General features: G+C 48.3%; 1 protein-coding gene across 1 annotated transcript in view; it reads right to left on the reverse strand.

The window, feature by feature from the left end:
- PNOC (prepronociceptin) overlaps positions 1-20,087 on the reverse strand; it is a 46,005-nt gene that overhangs the window by 2,767 nt on the left and 23,151 nt on the right. Inside the window, exon 2 of the mRNA XM_081188848.1 lies at positions 4,243-4,390. Coding sequence (XP_081044974.1) covers positions 4,243-4,371 — 129 coding nt within the window. The 5' untranslated portion in view covers positions 4,372-4,390. The remainder of the gene's footprint in view (positions 1-4,242; positions 4,391-20,087) is intronic.

Below are 20,087 nucleotides of genomic sequence, written 5' to 3' on the forward strand. Positions count from 1 at the left end.
TTAAAGGTAAAGGTAAAGGAACCCCTGACCATTAGGTCCAGTCATGGCTGACTCTGGGGTTGCGGCGCTCATCTCGCTTTATTGGCCGAGGGAGCCGGCGTACAGCTTCCGGGTCATGTGGCCAGCATGACTAAGCCGCTTCTTGCGAACCAGAGCAGCGCACGGAAACGCCGTTTACCTTCCCGCCGGAGCGGTACCTATTTATCTACTTGCACTTTGATGTGCTTTCGAACTGCTAGGTTGGCAGGAGCAGGGAAAGAGCAATGGGAGCTCACCCCGTCGTGGGGATTCGAACCGCCGACCTTCTGATCGGCAAGTCCCAGGCTCTGTGGTTTAACCCACAGTGCCACCCAACAATGCTACAAATATTATGACTGAATGTATCCTTTCGACGACAGCTAGATACTTAGCTTTATAAATTCGTAGAAAATCCATACTTTAACTGACTCTCCTCATTTCGATGCCATTTAACCCTTAAAGAAAGGTGAATTTGGGCTTCACCTCCCTGTGTACCTTTTTTGCCTACCCATGGTCTAATGCAAAGACTGGTCCCAGATAGCACGGGATGACAAGGTTGAATTGCTGGCATTGGGTCAAGTGGTGACACTTCGCTTGTATTTGAGGAGGTCCCAGTCTTGCATATATTAGCAGGTAGCCAGGAGATATTTTTTCCCCAGACCCCAAACTTTCTCTGTTCATCTCTTCTCACCCCATAACTAATTGATTGCAAACAGGTTCTTAGAGGGATCACTGACTTTCATCAGAAGTCAATTATAAGACAGTAACTTCCTTTCCCCCCCTTTGCTGGAAAGGAATTGAATTCACAGCAAGGGGTCTTTGAATGCCAAGAGCGAAGAACCCAACTCTCTTTTCACGCTCAGGTTGCTAAACCGCTTACTTCTGCAATCAGGCTACTGTTTCCAAAGGCTTCCCTTCTCCACCCCCAACTTTCATTAGCAGGTGAACTGCTTGCATTTAATTCTACCCACAATATATGTGTGTGTGTGTGTGTGTGTGTGTGTGTGTGTGTGTGTGTGTGTGTGGCGGCTTGTCTGTATTTTTTTTAAAACGCTGCCCTGCAAAAGTTTAACTGTCTATTTATTCTGCACAGCCTGACTCAAGGAAGAGCAAAGTGGGGAACTTGGACTAATTATAAGTTCTGAAGTTTCCTGGGTCTTCTGAGCAGAGAGTTCTACATTTTTTGTCCCGAATGGCTTCTTCATGCAGAAGGGAGGCCTTTTGAAATTGCTCTTGCTTTGGCAAACTGAGCCATAGCTGTCAACTTACAGATTTGAAAATAAGGGACCAGCAGCCTCGAAAATAAGGGATCAGCGGCCAAAATAAGGGATCAACAATTACTTTGATAAAATACATATTTTGTTGCGTGCAAATGGCTTTAGATACCTATTAGGACCATAAATTACCATATAGCATATATTCAACACAAAAAAAAACAGCAACAATTTGTTGTTGACAAAGGATAGCTGGACATAGAAAGGGCCCCATTACCTTCAGTAGCTTATTTAAGGGACATCATCAATAAGGGACAGCAACGGGACATGGCGCTGGGATAAGGGACTGTCCCGCCAAATAAGGAACACTTGACAGCTATGAACTGAGCTGAGATATTTGTTCAGCTCCACCACGTGGCCTGACTCTACAGCTGCAAGAGACATTGCTGATGACGGCTGATCTCATGTGCGGGCTGAACTGTGTGGGGAACCAGCATGCTGAGAGCTCACTGACCAGGCAAATTAATGCAGGGGGAAGTTCCCAGGGCAGGGGTAGGCAAACTAAGGCCTGGGGGCCAGATGCAGCCCAATTGCCTTCTCAATCTGGCCTGTGGGTGGTCTGGGAATCAGCGTGTTTTTACATGAGTAGAATGTGTGCTTTTATTTAAAACGCACCTCTGGGTTATTTGTAGGGCATAGGAAGTCGTTCATCTCCCCCCCCCCCCAAATATATAGTCCAGCCCCCCACAAGGTCTGAGGGACAGTGGACCGGCCCCCTGCTGAAAAAGTTTGCTGACCCCTGCTCTAACCACTGCACCAGGCTAGCAGAGAACCTCTGCCTTCTGCAGTGCCCTTGGAGTGAGATTCAAGGTTGCACCCATTGCGTGTGTGTGTGTGTGTGTGGCTGGTGGCGAAATTGGCATTTCCCTGAAATGAGGCGGCTGACTAAATGAATCTTAATGACCTGTCCACTGCATTTTCTTAATGGGCAGGAGATTTGCCAGCACCATGCGGAGTCCAGCCCAGACAGCTGAAGCTGGCTTCGCTCCTTGGTTTGCTAATTCATTCATTCATGCATGCTTTCATTCATTCATTCATTCCAATCCACAAACCGTCCAGCCATGACAGTATCAGCTGTGGAAAGGAAGCCCTCCAAGGTCAAGGGCATAAGAGTGCATTGAACTTCCTATAATTTTGAGGCGAAGAATCCTGTCCATGCCTTGATTTCAGAGAAGCCCTCTTTGGTCGTTTGGCAACCAGAGTGATCAAGGAGATGGAGGGACTCCTCTATGGAGGAATAAAAGATTGCAGCATTTGGGACTTTTTAATTTACATCGTAGGAGTTTATAAAATCATGCATGACATTGAGAAAGTGGATCATTTTTTTCTGCCTTTCTCATAACACTGGAAGTCGTGGACATTTGATGAAGTGGAATATTGGATGATTCGTGACAGATACAGTAGAAGAAAGGACTTCTTTACAGAATCAGAGAATTGTAGAATTGGAAGGGTCATCTAGAGTCATCTAGTCCAGCCCCCAAGATATCTGGAAGGGACCAGATGGGCAAAGACCTCTTCTGGATTCACTTTCTGTTTCAGAGATGCTTCACAGGAGTTTGGGGGGGAGTTATCCTAAAATAAGCTTATTGCACAGGCAGGTGCGAATCGGCGGGACTGGAACAGGCTTCCAAGGTGGGCTCAGATGGTGACCTAGATGAATGCAGATGGATGCCTTGGCAACGATCTTTCTTTGGGGCCCCACTCAATGAGAAATGGAGCCAGGGCAGGGAATGGCTGGGACATAAATTCTCATCAAATGGGAAGGAGGAAGCGCCAGAAGCGGGAGAGGGAAGGAGAAAAAGGCCATTGCAAAAAGTGTCACTGTTGATCAGCCAAGGAGGGAGGAAAAGCGAGGAGATGAGAACGGTGTTTAACTCTTCCTTTGAAACCTGGTGTTTGAGCTGCCAGGACTGGAGCTTGGAAGGCAGCCCAAAATCATTGCTGGCATATCAAGAACAGGCTGGCCCTAGCATTGGACAGAGTGAGGCAGGGGCCTCAGGTGGCCTGTGTTGAGTTTTGTGTCAGTTTTGGTCCCCTTTTCCCAATCTTATGTTCAGTTCTCCACATTTTCACATGATGCTGTGAGGGTGGCACAGGGACGCAGGTGGCGCTGTGGGTTAAACCACAGAGCCTAGGACTTGCCGATCAGAAGGTAGGCGGTTTGAATCCCTGTGATGGGGTGAGCTCCCGTTGCTCGGTCCCTGCTCCTGCCAACCTAGCAGTTTGAAAGCACCTCAAAGTGCAAGTAGATAAAGAGGTACCACTCCGGCGGGAAGGTAAACGGCGTTTCCATGCACTGCTCTGGTCCACCAGAAGTGGCTTAGTCATGCTGGCCACATGACCCGGAAGCTGTACGCCGGCTCCCTTGGCCAGTAAAGCGAGATGAGCGTCGCAACCCCAGAGTCAGCCACAATTGAACCTAATGGTCAGGGGTCCCTTTACCTTTACAGTGATACCTTGGGTTACATATGCTTCAAGTTACATGCTCTTCAGGTTACAGACTCCGCTAACCCAGAAATAGTGCTTCAGGTTAAGAACTTTGTTTCAGGATGAGAACAGAAATCGTGCTCAGGCGGCACGGCAGCAGCGGGAGGCCCCATTAGCTAAAGTGGTGCTTCAGGTTAAGAACAGTTTCAGGTTAAGAAAAGACCTCTGGAACGAATTAAGTACTTAACATGAGGTACCACTGTACCTTTACTAAAAAATCACCAGCACTTCAGTGCAAATGCATGCAATTCTGCCTAATATACGCGTTTTTGCAAAGCAATCTCCCCTAATTTGTTCTTCGTTGCACTTCTGTACACACTACTTGGCTGGAGAACCTCATTGCAAAATTCAGAGAAGTGCAAATTTCAAAGGATGTGCATTGGTTCACAAATGATGGATTGGGTAGGTTTGCCTGGCAATGGCTGCCATATGACCCAAGCCCGCTGCTGCTTGGACTACTCACCAGAAGGCTGAAGTCATCCTGCTGGTGGCTGTACAAATGTCTGTGGCAGTTCAGGCAGTCTCTCCGGCAGTCGCTGAGGGCGTAAGCAAGCAGGCAGAACGACAAGACGTTCCAAAGGAGGAGCCTCATGGTGTCAGCTCTCAAAAACCTGCAAAAAGGAACCGGGGAGAGTGGAATGGTCAAGAGAAGGAACTGTCCTTGCCCGTCCTCTGACTCTGGACCACCAGAAGTGGAAGAAAACTCCAACCCGGTAGGTTTTTGTGTCATTCTCACCAGTCCTGTGGTATTGCCTCCCCACAGAGGTTCATGCTTCATCATCATCATCATCATCATCATCATCATCATAATAATAATAATAATAAATTTTATTTATACCCCGCCGTCCCCAGCCAAGACTGGGCTCAGGGCGGCTAACACCAATATAAAAACAATTGATTGAAATACAGCTTAAAAAGCAAGATTAAAATACAACATTAAAACATTAAAATGCAATCTCATTTCAGTGGAAACTCAAATCAAAAACTTTTGGGGGGGATAAAAACGTCAAGTCTTCACCAATGCTAACTATCCAGACTGGTCCTACGTGGGCCAGAAAAAGCCAGGGAAGTTCCCAAATAGGAGTTCCATAACAGAAGGAGAAAGGAAAAAGGAAAGAAGGGGAGGGAATCAAGTTGATTCCAAGCCAAAGGCCAGGCAGAACAGCTCTGTCTTACAAGCCCTGTGGAAAGAAATCAGATCCTGCAGGGCCCTGGTCTCATGAGACAGAGCGTTCCACCAGGCCGGGGCCAGAGTTGAAAAGGCCCTGGCTCTAGTTGAGGGTAATCTGTAAGCGGGCATATGCTTACAATCAAGGAGTATATAAATTCAAAGGATTTGCAGATAAGGGGGGTTCTGAAGAGGGATTTGAAGGACAATACAGGTGACAACAGGGCCACGGGTGCAAGAACATGCCCACTTCCTACTGAGACAGGTTCAAGGCTCTTGCATTCATTTACAAATCCCTGAACAACTTAGGTCCAGGGTACCCTGGGGGTCACCTGAACCCTTACATCCCGGTAGCAGCAGAACATATGCCCGCACTGCCCAGGGCGGGCGCAGTCCCGAGGGGTGTGTGGCACAGAGGGTGTGTTGATATTTTCACCCCCTCCCATTGCAAGAATCACCTGATCTGATGATTTGAGAAAGGAGGGGGCGGGAACTGCTCTTCTACTCCTCCGCTCCTTCCTGACTGCCTGACTTTAGAAGAATTGATTTTAGAATGAATTGATTTTAGAATGTATTTTAATTAATTGATTGTGATTTTATGTAAACTGTTACTTTTACTGTTGTTAGCCGCTCTAAGCCCGGCTTCGGCTGGGGAGAGCGGGATATAAATAAATAATTATTATTACTATTATTATTATTATTATTATGATTAAGATTTTTTAAAGCGACGCAGCAGTATACAATTTTTAAAATGTAAACAAATAAACAAATGCAAAGGAAACACGGGCGGCTTTCACAAGTTGTGCAGAAAGGTCTCTTGCAGCTGACTTATGAAGGTGACGCCGAGTGCCATTTTTCTAGAAAAAGGGGTGCCAGAGCTTAGCATGAACTTCTCCTTTGTTGTCTTAGAATGGCAATGGCGCCCACCTGAAAGGTGCCAGAACTGAGCTTCGGCTGGGTGGGGGGGGGGAGCTCTGATGACGCCCTTCCCTCCATGCTGAAACAAACCCTAGTATTCATAGAATCATAGAATCATAGAATCATAGAGTTGGAAGAGACCACAAGGGCCATCGAGTCCAACCCCCTGCCAAGCAGGAAACCCCATCAGAGCACTCCTGACATATGGTTGTCAAGCCTCTGCTTAAAGACCTCCAAAGCAGGAGACTCCACCACACTCCTTGGCAGCAAATTCCACTGTCAAACAGCTCTTACTGTCAGGAAGTTCTTCCTAATGTTTGGGTGGAATCTTCTTTCTTGTAGTTTGGATCCATTGCTCCGTGTCTGCTTCTCTGGAGCAGCAGAAAACAACCTTTCTCCCTCCTCTATATGACATCCTTTTATATATTTGAACATGGCTATCATATCACCCCTTAACCTCCTCTTCTCCAGGCTAAACATGCCCAGCTCCCTTAGCCGTTCCTCATAAGGCATCGTTTCCAGGCCTTTGACCATTTTGGTTGCCCTTCTCTGGACACGTTCCAGTTTGTCAGTGTCCTTCTTGAATTGTGGTGCCCAGAACTGGACACAGTACTCCAGGTGAGGTCTGACCAGAGCAGAATACAGTGGCACTATTACTTCCCTTGATCTAGATGCTATACTCCTATTGATGCAGCTCGGAATTGCATTGGCTTTTTTAGCTGCCGCATCACACTGTTGGCTCATGTCAAGTTTGTGGTCAACCAAGACTCCTAGATCCTTTTCACATGTACTGCTCTCAAGCCAGGTGTCACCCATCTTGTATTTGTGCCTCTCATTTTTTTTGACCAAGTGCAATACTTTACATTTCTCCCTGTTAAAATTCATCTTGTTTGTATTGCTCACTGGTGTGACGGCTCAAGCAGAACCTGTGACGGTGCAGTTACTCATTAAGTAAATTAAGACAATCGGACCCCGAGGCAGGAGGGTACTCGAAGCCTGTCACACGGCAGCGAGTCAGGCTGAGCGCAGCCTGGGATATGTTTGTTTCCCCACCTCCTCCCTCCCTCTATTTGCGAAATTCCGGATCTGCGTTTCATCTCACGCAGGGCGAGATAGCTCCTGACCGGCTCCAAGGTTTGCTGGCAGATGGAACAAAGAATTATGCTTCCTGGCTGGAGGGGAGCTCTATTTGTGACGCGCTTGCAACCCTCGCCTTACCTCGCCAGTGCCAGGAAAACGATGTGAGCATCGCGTACAGTTAGCATGCTTCGGAAAGCAATGTGGCTTGCTCACCCCAAGGAGGAAAGGAAAAGGAAAGGCCATCTCTGACCCTGGGGAGGCTAGAGATGGTGGTCGTTGGTAGATTAAATGTTGCAGCAGGTCTTGCAAAGCCACTTCCACCCTTCGGAGGAGGTGGGGTTGCGGGCTTCACGGCTCCACCACGCGCTTGGCGGCTGGAGCCCAGCCCCGCGCAATTGGGGAGATTCCCGGCCACGTCACCTCCTGGCCAGCCAAATCAGCTGGCTCTGGGGGCATGGCCTGCCCTATTTAAGGCAGGACGCGGCCGGGGATCTCCCTCTTCGCTGCCTGCCAGCTGTTCCTGTTTCCCCCCCCTCCCGCCCCATAAGGTTTCCATTCCTTGACCTTGCTATGGACCTTGGTTGGTCGCTGTTGAGGGGCCTGGAAGGAATTTTTCCACTTGGCAAATTGGCACCAGCCACTTGGTTTTCACCCACCTTGTAGCAAATTGTCACAACTTTCTGGGTATTGGCAGTTAGGCATTGGTATTGCTCTGTAGATGGAAGAGGGGAGGAAGCGCCATCACCTGCCCCACATATTGAAGGGTAGTCCGATAAAGGATTCCAGGGGGCGTGGCCCTGTCCGAAGCCTATGGAGGTGAGGGTCTAAGACACGCCCCCTATCTGTGACCCTGGGGGAGTTCTTAGTTGATGTGCATCACCAGGACTCCCCTACTGGTGGTTAACCCTTCCCGGGCTTCTAGCGGACGGGCTGAAGTCGGATATAGTCGGTTAGGACCAATGCCCTAAGCCAATACCACTCATCACCTGTAACCAATAAAGTTGTGGCCTTATTTAGCCCATTAACCTTAATAATTGTGTCATGTGTCTTTATTTCTACTGGGGGGACGGGACTCGCCACGCAAGCCCTCAAGTCCAAACACCCTGATTGATGCAAGAAAACAAGCTATGAGAAGATCTGCTGAGAGGGGTCAACTCTCAGGAACTTTCTTGACATGAGGGTCATACATGCTTCTGCTAGTCCAGCTGCTTTCTCCCGGGAAACTTTTCTGCTGGATCAGAACAAACATCAGTCGATTTTTCTGCGGGTTGACGTTTGTTCTGATTCAGCGGTAAACAGTGGCTTTTCCCAGAGAAAGCAGCGGGATGAATGGAAAACCTCTCAGATCTGTGCTTTCTAGACATGGAACAAGTGGAATGTGCCCATGGATGTTGAAACCTCAATTTCCCCCAAATGCAAAGTTTCCCAGAACTTGCGACTCCCTCTCTGGTATTAAATTATGTGGATTTTAACACTGTCTGAAAAAACAACAACTCGTAAGTTATGTGTTGGAGGATCATGAAAGATTCTGTTCTGTTTGACGGGATTTTATCTTCCATACAACAAATGCAGATATGCAGGACTCTCTCTCCACAACAGTACAAGGTGAAATCTGGTTTTGCTCGTGGTCTCAAGTACTCTACTTACCTGATTTAAGTATCTGCCTGATCTATTGTGCTACTCTTTTGCTTTTGCTTTGTTTGGCTTCAATAAAACCATGATTCTATGAAAATAACATTTTGGGGAGGGGGGAATAAAGCAAGCGATAGAGTAGAGTGGGGAACTTCAGGCCTGGAGGCCAAGTGTGGCTCTCCAGACATCCCTATCTGGCCCTTGGACCCCTCCCATGGCCACACCCCTTTCCCAAGGCTGCAGCTCTCTGTCCTCATAGAATCATAGAGTTAGAAGAGACCACAAGGGCCACCGAGTCCAACCCCCTGCCAAGCAGGAAACACCATCAGAGCACTCCTGACATATGGTTGTCAAGCCTCTGCTTAAAGACCTCCAAAGAAGGAGACTCCACTACACTCCTTGGCAGCAAATTCCACTGTTGATCACGGTGTGGATTTGCCAAGCGTGCCTTCCTCTTAGCACGTTTCTCCCTTGCATCCTGAGTTCGGGTGTCTTCAAATCCCTTGACACCTTTGGTAAAGGCTGGAGCGCTCGCAGGCCAGTGGTTCCCAATTGTCAGTGTTTATACTACATTTTTTTAGATTTGCCTTGAGACAGTCTTTAATAATAATAATAATAATAATAATAATAATAATAATAATAATAATAATAAATTTTATTTATATCCCGCCCTCCCCAGCCGAAGCCGGGCTCAGGGCGGCTAACAACAATAAAACAGTCTTTTGTTGACCACCAGGACTACGCTTTCCATTTTTAAGTTCGGAATAGAGTAGTTTCTTTGGGAGACGATAATTAGGCATCCGCACAACATGCCCAGTCCAACGAAGTTGATGTTGAAGAATCATTGCTTCAACACTGGTGATCTTTGCTTCTTCCAGTACACTGGCATTAGTTAACCTGTCTTCCCAAGTGATGTGTAAAGTTTTTCAGAGACACCATTGATGGAATCTTTCGAGGAGCTGGAGATGGCGTTTATAAGTGGTCCATGTTTCACAAGAATATTGTAAGGTTGGTAGTACAATAGCTTTGTAAACAAGCATTTTGGTTTCCCTGCGAATGTCCCGGTCCTCAAATACTCTGCACTTCAATTGGGAGCAAGCCGCACTCGCAGAGCTCAGGCAATGCTGGATTTTGGCATCAATGTTGGCCCTTGTGGAAAGAAGTACTTTCTTGCCTCTGTCCTCTGCATGTTTCCTTAGAAGTAAGCTCCTCTTTACCCAACAAGCCTTACTCCCCACAGTGCACAAAAGTGTGCTTAGGGCTACAGCTGTATTTTTTAAAAAAGAACTCCACCTTGCCTTTCAACAGACAACTCTCAAAGCAATTCACAGCTTGTTTTAAGAACCACCAATGGCAAAACAATTAAAACAGCAAAATAAAAAGGGGAAACAAAAGCAGTTCAGTAGAAACAAGGCTCCCAGGCCCTTTTAAATTCTACAAACTGCTGAGAGGCACTAAAAAACAGAGCCCTCAAACACTCATGACAGTAAAATGTTTTTACTAGGCACCTGAAGATCAGTTAGACTGGGTGCCATGGGAAGTACTGACTTTGAGGTTTCCCTGAAAGAGTAATGCTGGTGGTCAACAAAAGAGGTTTCAAGACTGTCTCAAGGCACATCTAAAAGAATGTAGTATAAACACCAACAATTGGGAAACACTGGCCTGCGAGCGCTCCAGTTGGAGAACAGCCTTTACCAAAGGTGTCCTGGGCTTTGAAGACACTCGAACTCAGGACGCAAGGGAGAAACGGGCTAAGAGGAAGGCACGCTTGGCAAATGCACACTGGGATCAACTCCCGTCCCTGGAAAACCAATGTCCCCACTGTGAAAGGACGTGTGGGGCCAGAATTGGCCTCCACTGCCACTTACGGAGTCCCTGTTAAGACTGTGTTCATGGAAGACCATCTTACTTGGCTACAAGTGATCGCCAAAGAAGAAGAAGACATCACAGAGTTTTATTTTGTATACTGTCCTTCATCCGAACATCTCAGGGCAGTTCACAGAGTAGTCCAGCATCCTGTTCCCACAGTGGCTAGCCAGAAGCCCATTATGGGGAACCCGCAAGCAGGATTTGAACACAGGAGCAACACTCTCTTCCCTCCTGTGGTTTCCAGGAACTGGGATTCAGAAGTGTTGCTGCCTCCAATTGTGGCGGTGCAGAGCATAGCCAATGTGGCCCTTTCTGTGATGGCCTTGGACTCGGGCTCGGAGCCAGAGGAGTCTCAGTCCACACCGGATCCTTTGCATCAGGCAGCATCTGAACCAAGTCTGGGGCCTGATCCTGAAGAGCCCCAGTCTGCACAGGTTCCCCTGCAACAAGCACCAGCTGGGCCGAGTCAGGGGCCTGATCCTGCCCTGGCTCCAGATGCGGGGATGACCTCGTTGCCTCCAGCTGGGCCATCACTTACAGCTGCTCCACTACTGGTTGGGTCAGGGGAGGCTGAGGCGGCCCCTGGGTCTAGTCACCCACCGACGTCTCCCAAGCTGCAGAGACTGAGGTCTGAGAGAAAGAGAGACCTGAGTACTCGCAGGAGGAGTGCTCACCTTCGGGCGAGACAGGGAGGTGAGTCGCCGGGGGATCAGGAACGGCCGTTACCCCGTCAGAGATAAAAGGCTGTCGGACCCCGCCCCAGGTTGCAGGGGCAATGTTGCTGTATGCTAGATCCTGCCTGAGATCCTGTACCTGTCCTTGCCTGGATTCCTGCCTCATGTCCTGCCTTGGCCCTGTCGGACTGACTCCTAGCGGAACGTTCGGATTCTGGACTGGACCTGGACCGCGTTTCTTGGGTTACTCCCAGCACACTCTCCTTCATGGACTTCTTAAGGAAGTGACACACCACCACCTTCTTCAAAGGGGACGGCACTTCATCCTCTTCCAGTGAAGCATTGCTTACTCTCTGGTTGCGCCCAATCCGGCCACTATGGCTAGCTCTAAGAAGCCATGATGGACAGAGGTCAAGCGAAGAGGTGGCCGGCTGCACTTCTTGACGCAGTTTGTCCACATCCTCAGACCACAATAATGGAAACTTATCCAATGTAGATGTGTTGCAGGGGGGTTGGACTAGATGACCCTCGGGTCCCTCTACAGTTCTATGATCCCATGGATCTAGAAATGCCCACGCTATCTGGAGAGAGCCAACTTGCAAAATTTCCTGCACAGACATATCTTTGCAGCCCCTTAGCAATCATTTAAGCAACTTCTGAGAAGAGGGCTTGTAGGAGACAAGTCAGGATAAAAACCATTCCTCACATCTGATTAGGAGTCAAGCACCATCAGTCCTCTAACCCCACTTGAACATTTTCTTCCTTTCTCCCTTAAAAGCGACAACAAAGATACCGAACTGTGTCATGAAAGGAAGGGCTAAAAATATCTCTCTGGTCAGAAATCTCTTAGCCAGAGTTGGGGGATTAATTTACAACTTGATTAGGGTGATGGGCGATGGGCGGATGATAGCAGGAGGAAGAGGGGGAGAAACTGCCTTTGTTTTGGAGACGGGCTCAGGAGTTTATGGGAAGCGATGAGTCTGGGATGGATGCGATGTGCAATCAAAGAAGTGGGTGTGTGATTGGAGCGCTGATTCTCACATCAATCACCGCAGTGGGAATTAGGCCGGACTCAGAAATGATGAGGCGCTGTAAATGTCTCTTATCAAGCGCGCAAGGCAAGCTCGCAAGGAGCCCATGTGGTCTGATACGGTGGTTTTTATGTGGAAAGCTCAGGGAGTCAATGGCACGGACTGCCAACCAGCTACTGAGGTAAGTCCAAGGTGTCGGTTCAAAGAGATTCTAGACCTCTGTTTTGAAGACCTTCGCATCTCCCAAGACACCTGCCTTTCCCGTGCACCTGTTGTGAACAAAAATCTGCCCTTTTTTCCCTTATGGGGTATCCAAGAGCCCATATAGAGTCCTTACGTAGGTTCCCTATTGGTAGGAGAGAATAACAGAGGCCAACCAGAGCATATTGAGAAGCAAAGCAGCTAGTAAGCCTGATCTTTATAGATCTGTTGCAACAGAGTGCTCTCCTCACACGCAGGAAAGGAGGGAGACCCAGAACAAAGGTGTTCCTGCCCTTATATAGAAATTTTAAATTCCCTGCCCTGGAGCTCAAGACCACCCCTCCATACATCATAACATCACAGAAGGGGTGTAACCTATGACCACCCCCCCAGATACATCATACCTACATCAAAGAAAAGGCAGTCTACAGCAGAAATCTGAGTGCATTGTTTAGCTCGTCTGACAGGCTACCTGTTTAATGGTCACTTGATTGGATTGCCTGGGGAGCCTGGCCAGTCTTTTGTAATGATGAATACTTAGTTCCTGAGCCAGGTCACAGGCTCACACCCTATTCATATCTTAAATGTGCCCTTAAGACAGGATTTGTGAAGAAAAAGACAATATTCCCTCACACCCAGGGGCGTACAAAGGGGGGGGCAGAGGGAGGGTGCCCCAGGACTGGTTGGGGGTAGTGACAAGATGGCCTGCTACCTCCCCCCAGCTGTAGAGCGGCGGAGGGCGCACAAGCAGTGTGGGCACCGCTTGCGCCACGTCCACACGGCTGTCGCTCGAGTGGCGACCATACGGGCTGCTGTGTGCGCGCAGTCCGTACCGGCTGCTGCACATGCGCAGTCCGTACGGACGTTGCGCATGCGTCACGAGGAGGTCAACCCTGCCCCCAGCATCCCACCCCGGGTGATGGAGAAGGTTCTTTCGCCGCTGCTCGCACCCTCACTGCTCCCGTATGAAACGTTCATATATCCTAAGGACATAAAGACATAGGGAGAGCCTGCCACTCTGGGCGGCTTCCAACAAAGATTAAAAATACATTAAAATGTCACACATTAAAAACTTCCCTGAACAGGGCTGCCTTCAGATGTCTTCTACATGTCAGATAGTTGTTTATCTCCTTGACATCTGCTGGGAGGGCGTTCCACAGGGCGGGTGCCACCACCGAGAAGGCCCTCTGCCTGGTTCCCTGTAGCTTTGCTTCTCGCAATGAGGGAACTGCCAGAAGGCCCTTGGCACTGGAACTTAGCGTCTGGGCAGAATGATGGATGTGGAGACGCTCCTTCAGGTATCCAACCAGGATCCTAGCACAATAACCCTCTTTCCTTTCCTGTGGTTTCTCGAAACTGGTGTTCATTGTTTCCTCTGACCGTGGAGGCAGGGCACAGCCATCATGCCTAGTAGTAGTAGCCATTGATAGCCCTCCTCCTCCTCCATCCTCTTTTAAAGCCATCTGAATTGGTGGACATCACGGCCTCCTGTGGCAGGGAGTTCCGCTGCTTAACTTTGTGCTGTGTCAAGAAGGACTTCCTTCTCTGGCTTTGGAGGTGAGCACGTGAGCAAACTGACTGTGAATACCAGTCATACCTCGGGTTACAGACGCTTCCGGTTGCGCGATTTCGGGTTGTGCACCACGCTGATCCTGGAAGTACCGGAATGGGTTACTTCCGGGTTTCGGCACTTGCGCATGCGCAGAAGTGCTAAATCATGCTTTGCTCATGCGCAGAAGCGCCGAATTGCAACCCCCGCGTGCGCAGACGCAGCGTTGCGAGTTGCGAACGTGCTTCCCACACGGATCACATTCTCAACCCGAGCGTCCACTGTACTGTTATAGATTCGGAGTGCAGGACCCCTCCCCCAAACCCTAGAAATTAATAAATGACCAGATTTTGATTATTTGGAGTGTTGAAGGGAATAATAATAATAATAATAATAATAATAATAATAATAATAATAATAATTTATTATTTATACCCCGCCCATCTGGCTGGGCTTCCCCAGCCACTCTGGGTGGCTTCCAAAAGAATATTAAAATACTATAATACATCAAACATTAAAAGCTTCCCGAAACAGGGCTGCCTTCAGATGTCTTCCAAAAGCCTGGTAATTGTTGTTCTCTTTGACATCTGGTGGGAGGGCGTTCCACAGGGAAGGCGCCACTACCGAGAAGGCCCTCTGCCTGGTTCCCTGTAACTTGGCTTCTCGCAGTGAGGGAACCGCCAGAAGGCCCTCAGAGCTGGACCTCAGTGTCTGGGCTGAACGATGGGGGTGGAGATGCTCCTTCAGGTCTACTGGACCGAGGCCGTTTAGGGCTTTAAAGGTCAGCACCAACACTTTGAATTGTGCTCGGAAACGTACTGGGAGTCAATGTAGGTCTTTCAAGACCGGTGTTATGTGGTCTCCAGTGTGGAGGTCAGTGGGGTAGCACAGGCTAAGATTTCTTTCCAGGCCAGGGCCTCACCTGGGATAGAGGCATTAACATGGCGAAAGGAAAGAGATTCTAACTAAACATTGGGAAGAGTTTCCTGATGGTAGCAGCTGTTCAACAGTAGAAGGGACTCCTTTCAAAGGTGGTGGACCTTCCTTCCTTGGAAGAGTTGGGTACCAACCTGCCCAGGGATTCTTTAGCTGTGGTTCCTGCACTGCTGGGGGCTGGACTACAGGACCTTTGGAGATCCCTCCCAACCCTACAATTCTATGACTCTGATCTAGGGATGCTCAGGCAGCTTTTTAAACCCCAAAACAAAGGCCCTTTATTCACAGCAACACTACCTGCTCTCCCGGGAGCGGTACTCTGCTGTTTGAAGGAGAGTGGTTCTGTTATCCGCTGAATTTTAAATAAAATACTGCCGCAACCCGAAAACGCCAGCGGCCTCCCCCTCCTTGTTTTGAGTCAGAGGGTCGCATCAGTGACTCAGGCAGAGTTTATGACCCGCTGCCGTCCCAAATGCTTCGGCCGCGGACAATTAACCCCCAAATGATATTACGCTTTTATGTGTGAGTCTCCTTCATTTCCTAGATTTCTAATTCCTTACATCCATCTCTCCTGAATACCATTTGTGGATCTGCAGCCGGCAGCAAAATGAGGTGTGATAATGATATTCAACAATGGAGTTCGTGAGGCAAGGGGCCGGTCAGCTGTGCAGTTCCACATTTGGTCCATTGCTTGGTTGAAGGAGCTAAAGACATAAGCCCACACAGTGTATGTGAGGTCCAGGGACGGCTGTACTCAGTGCTTATGGCGATCTTTAGAGTGGTTGTGCTAGAATCATGTTTTCCTTCCCTGTGGCAGCTACAGTGGAGGTTTCTTAAACCTTTCCCAATCCAAGCTGAACTGTTATAGGTACAAAATAAAGGTAAAGGACTCCTGGAAGGTTAAGTCCAGTCAAAGGCGACTATGGTATCTCGCTTTCAGGTTGAGGGAGCAGGCGTTTATCCACAGACAGCTTTCCGGGTCATGTGCCCAGCAGGAACAAACTGCTTCTGGCGCAACGGGACACTGTGACGGAAACCAGAGCGCACAGAAATGCCGTTTACCTTCCCACCGCAGTGGTACCTATTTATCTACTTGCACCGGTGTGCTTGCGAACTTCCAGGTTGGCAGAAACTGGGACAGAGCAAAGGGAAATCCCCCATCACCGGGATTCGAACCGCCAAACTTCTGATCAGCAAACCCTAAGAGGCTCAGTGGTTTAGACCACAGCGCCACCCGCGTCTGTTATATACAAGGGGTTAAAGTAAAGGTAAAGGGACCCCTGACCATTAGGTCCAGTTGTGACCGACTCTGGGGTTGTGGCGCTCATCTCACTCTACTGGCCTAGGGAGCCAGCGTACAGCTTCCGGGTCATGTGGCCAGCATGACTAAACCGCTTCTGGCGAACCAGAGAAGCGCACGGAAACGCCGTTTACCTTCCGGCCGGAGCGGCACCTATTTATCTACTTGCACTTTGATGTGCTTTTGAACTGTTAGGTTGGCAGGAGCAGGGACTGAGCAACGGGAGCTCACCCCGTCGCGGGGATTCGAACCGCCAACCTTCTGATCGGCAAGCCCTAGGCTCTGTGGTTTAACATTTGTCTATTTCCTTCCCCCATCTTAAATTCAACTCTCCAGACATGTAATAATAACAAATAATAATAATAATTTTTTATTTATACTGTGCCCTTCCCGGTTCAGAAAACCGGGCTCAGGGCGGCTAACAACAAATTTAAAACAATTGTGATACAACAAAAAATAGCATAAACTACAGTATAAAAGCATGAATAACAATGAATTCAAGAATCAATTTGGGGGGAAATCCATCCAATAAACATTAGATGGTCACCGGGGCTAGTTGGCCAAATTAGTCCTATTTGGGCCAGCGAGGAGGCCAGGGGAGAATTAGCTGTGGGATCGCAGAGCGGGTAATCTTCAAAAAAAGGGGAGAGTGGGGGAAGAGAGGGGAATAAAAGATCAGGCTAAATTCCGAATGAAAACCAGGCGGAATAGCTCTGTCTTACAGGCCCTGCGGAAGGAGGTTAAATCCTGAAGGGCCCTGATCTCATGGGACAGAGCATTCCACCAGGTCGGAGCCATCACTGAGAAGGCCCTGGCCCTGGTGGAGGATAGTCTGACTTCCTTAGGGCCCGGGACCTCTAAATTATGGCTATTCATGGACCTTAAGGTCCTCTGCGGGGCAGACCAGGAGAGGCGGTCCCGTAAATACGAGGGCCTTAAGCCACAAAGGGCTTTAAAGGTCAAAACCAGCACCTTAAGCTTGACCCTATACTCCACCAGGAGCCAGTGCAACTGGTAAAGTACTGGGTGAATATGCTCCCATGGCAGGGACCCCGTGAAGTCCCTGTTGGGACCCGTTGGAGTTTCTGGGACAGTTTCAAGGGCAGCCCCGTGTAGAGCGAATTACAGTAGTCAAGCCTGGAGGTGACCGTCACATGGATCACTGTGGCCAGGTCGGGGCGGGAAAGGTAAGGGATCAACTGCTTAATGCGGCAAAGGTGGAAAAATGCCGCCTTGGCTGTTGCTGTAACCTGCGCCTCCGTGGAAAGGGAGGCGTCAAGGATTACACCCAAACTCCTAACGGAAGGCAATGGCACTAATTGGGCCCCCGCAAGAGAAGGGAGTTGGTCCCTCATCCCCATGCCATCCTGACCCAGAGGATCTCCGTCTTCGAAGGATTTAGTTTCAATCGGCTCCCACGAAACCATCCAGCCACAGCTTCCAAGTATCTGGTCAGTGTGTCCGGGGCTGAGTCGGTGTGGCCATCCATCAGCAGATAGAGCTGAGTGTCATCAGCATATTGGTGACAGCCCAGCCCAAAGCTCCGGACAATCTGGGCAAGGGGGCGCATAAAGATGTTAAAAAGCATCGGGGAGAGGATTGCGCCCTGCGGCACTCCACACACCAAGGAGTGGCGCGACGACATCTCCCTCCCTAGTGCCACCTTCTGTCCCCAACCAGAGATAAAAGAGCACAGCCAATTTACGGGCTATGCCCTGTATCCCCACGTCTGCGAGGCGGTGGTCCAGAAGATCATGATCGACCATGTCAAAGGCTGCTGACTAAAAGGATCAGCAGTCCTGACCCGCCTTGATCCAGTTGTCTACGGAGATCATCTGTTAGGGCAACCAGAGCCGTTTCGGTCCCAAAACCAGGATGGAAACTGGACTGGACTGGATCTAAACCCGATGTTTCCTCCAGAAACCTACTGAGCTGTTCAGCAACTGCTCTCTCAATTACCTTACCCAGATACAGAAGATTCGAAACTGGGCGGTAATTGGATAGGTCTAAGGGATCTAATGAAGTTTTCTTTAAGAGCGGAGACACCACTGCTTCCTTCAGCTCCCCTGGGAATGTCCCCGTGCCAATGGACAAATTGATAATTTCAGCCAGGATGTTTTTGCTCTCTTTATTTCATTGTCTATCTGTCTGCCACCCTGGACTCCATGTGGCGGGAGGGTGGGGGTATAAATTCAACAAATAACCATTTCTTGCAGTGACTCCAAATTCGAGAGAGAAAAGAATGAATTTCTATCCACTCCCCCCCCCCAATATATTTTAATTTTGTAAACTTTTATTGTGTTCCATGTTCCCTGTCTCTCATTACACCACTCTGAGTTTTCAGGATTACTCATAGATTCAACCCCCTTAAAAAAAGAGAGAGATCAGACGCATCACCTAATTGGAGGCCGAGGGAAATAATTGTGTTGGCAGAACAGAGGGGCAAAACAATTCCTAAAACCCAATAAAGGAAGAATGGTGCATCAAGTCAAGGAAATTTGTACATGACAATATTGACAATTTGTGTTGCTCAACACCGTAAAATGGTTATGAGTTTAAATCTAGGTCATTAAAACAACAATTGCTGCAACTCCTAATTTTTAGCAAATGTGGAAAAATTTTTAATGGGGAGCAATAAAAAAGGGCTAAAAGCCCCCACAATTCTCTTTAACTGCAAAAAAATGCAGAGAGAAGCCAATAAACAGGCATATTATGCACCAATAAATGAATAAACAAAATAATAGTTCCAAGCAGATTCTGGGAATTGTAAATGTGCAAGGGTCTATGATAAGCTTGAAAGATAAGACATCTTACAGGTCCAAAGAACGCCAACACTTGCATTAGCAGAGGCTTCAACTAAGCCTGAAATCATCTGAGTGTAAGTGTAGATGAAGAGGCCTTCTGGACCAGTCCAAGGGCCCATTTAGTCCAGAATCCTGTTTTCACAGTGGCCAGACCACGTGGCCATTATGGGAAGCCAGCGTGCAGGATTCGAACACAAGAGCAGGCCTCTTTCACCTTGTGATTCCCAGCAACTGGTATTTAGGAGCAGACTGCCTTGGACAACGGAAGGAAAACATAGCTATGGAAGAATGGCAGATGAAGCTGATTAACTGTATGGGACTGGCAGAAATGACTGGCAGAATCCGTGACCAGGGAGAAGAGTCGGCAGAAGAAGACTGGAAAAAATTTAAGGACTATCTACAAAAATATTGTAAAATTAAGGAATTTTGAGTGATGTTGGATTGAACTTAAGGGGTTTCAAGCTGTAATTATGATAAAATGACTTTCTTTTTGTAAGTAAGAATTTAAAGCTACAACAATTTAAGATGTTGAAATAAGGATTTGCTGTATAAACAACTCAAACTGGGTATACAAGAAAGGGAGGTACGAGGAGTTCGGGGAAATAAGTTACAAGAAAATAAGTTGTGAAATTTATGTGTTTTTAATATTTTTATGTTTGTTTTTTCTTTTTGTTTGTTAAAAATGGGAAACTTTAATAAATATCTTTAAAAAAAAGAAAAAGCAAACATAGCTGTTGCGCAGGACCTGCCCAAGACATTTTGACACCTGAGGCCAGCCAAAAAATATGGCACCCTCCCCTCCCCACCGGTGAAGAAGGGATGGGTGAAGATCTACATCGGGAATAAAGATCTCCATCTGGATCTGTTGCCCTGTGGTTCCTGCTGCCTGAAATGGTCGCCTCACCTTGCCTCATGGGTGGGCCGGCCCTACCATTGTGGCTAGTGTTAAGTATAATTGCTTTAATTGACACTGAAGTGGGAATGGCTCAATGTGTATTGGTGGAAAGGTTTAGCGTGGGGAGATTCCATTGAAGATGAAGAAAAACAAGAAGGGTGCTCTCTGAGTTTAACTCGTTGACAGTTAACTATTGTTGTTTCCTGCTGGCTAACAGGTGGGTTTTGTAACCTTAGTTCAGGTGGCAAAGG

The sequence above is a fragment of the Podarcis bocagei genome (assembly GCF_964188305.1).
Source record: "Podarcis bocagei genome assembly, chromosome: 3".
Lineage (NCBI taxonomy): Eukaryota > Metazoa > Chordata > Lepidosauria > Squamata > Lacertidae > Podarcis > Podarcis bocagei.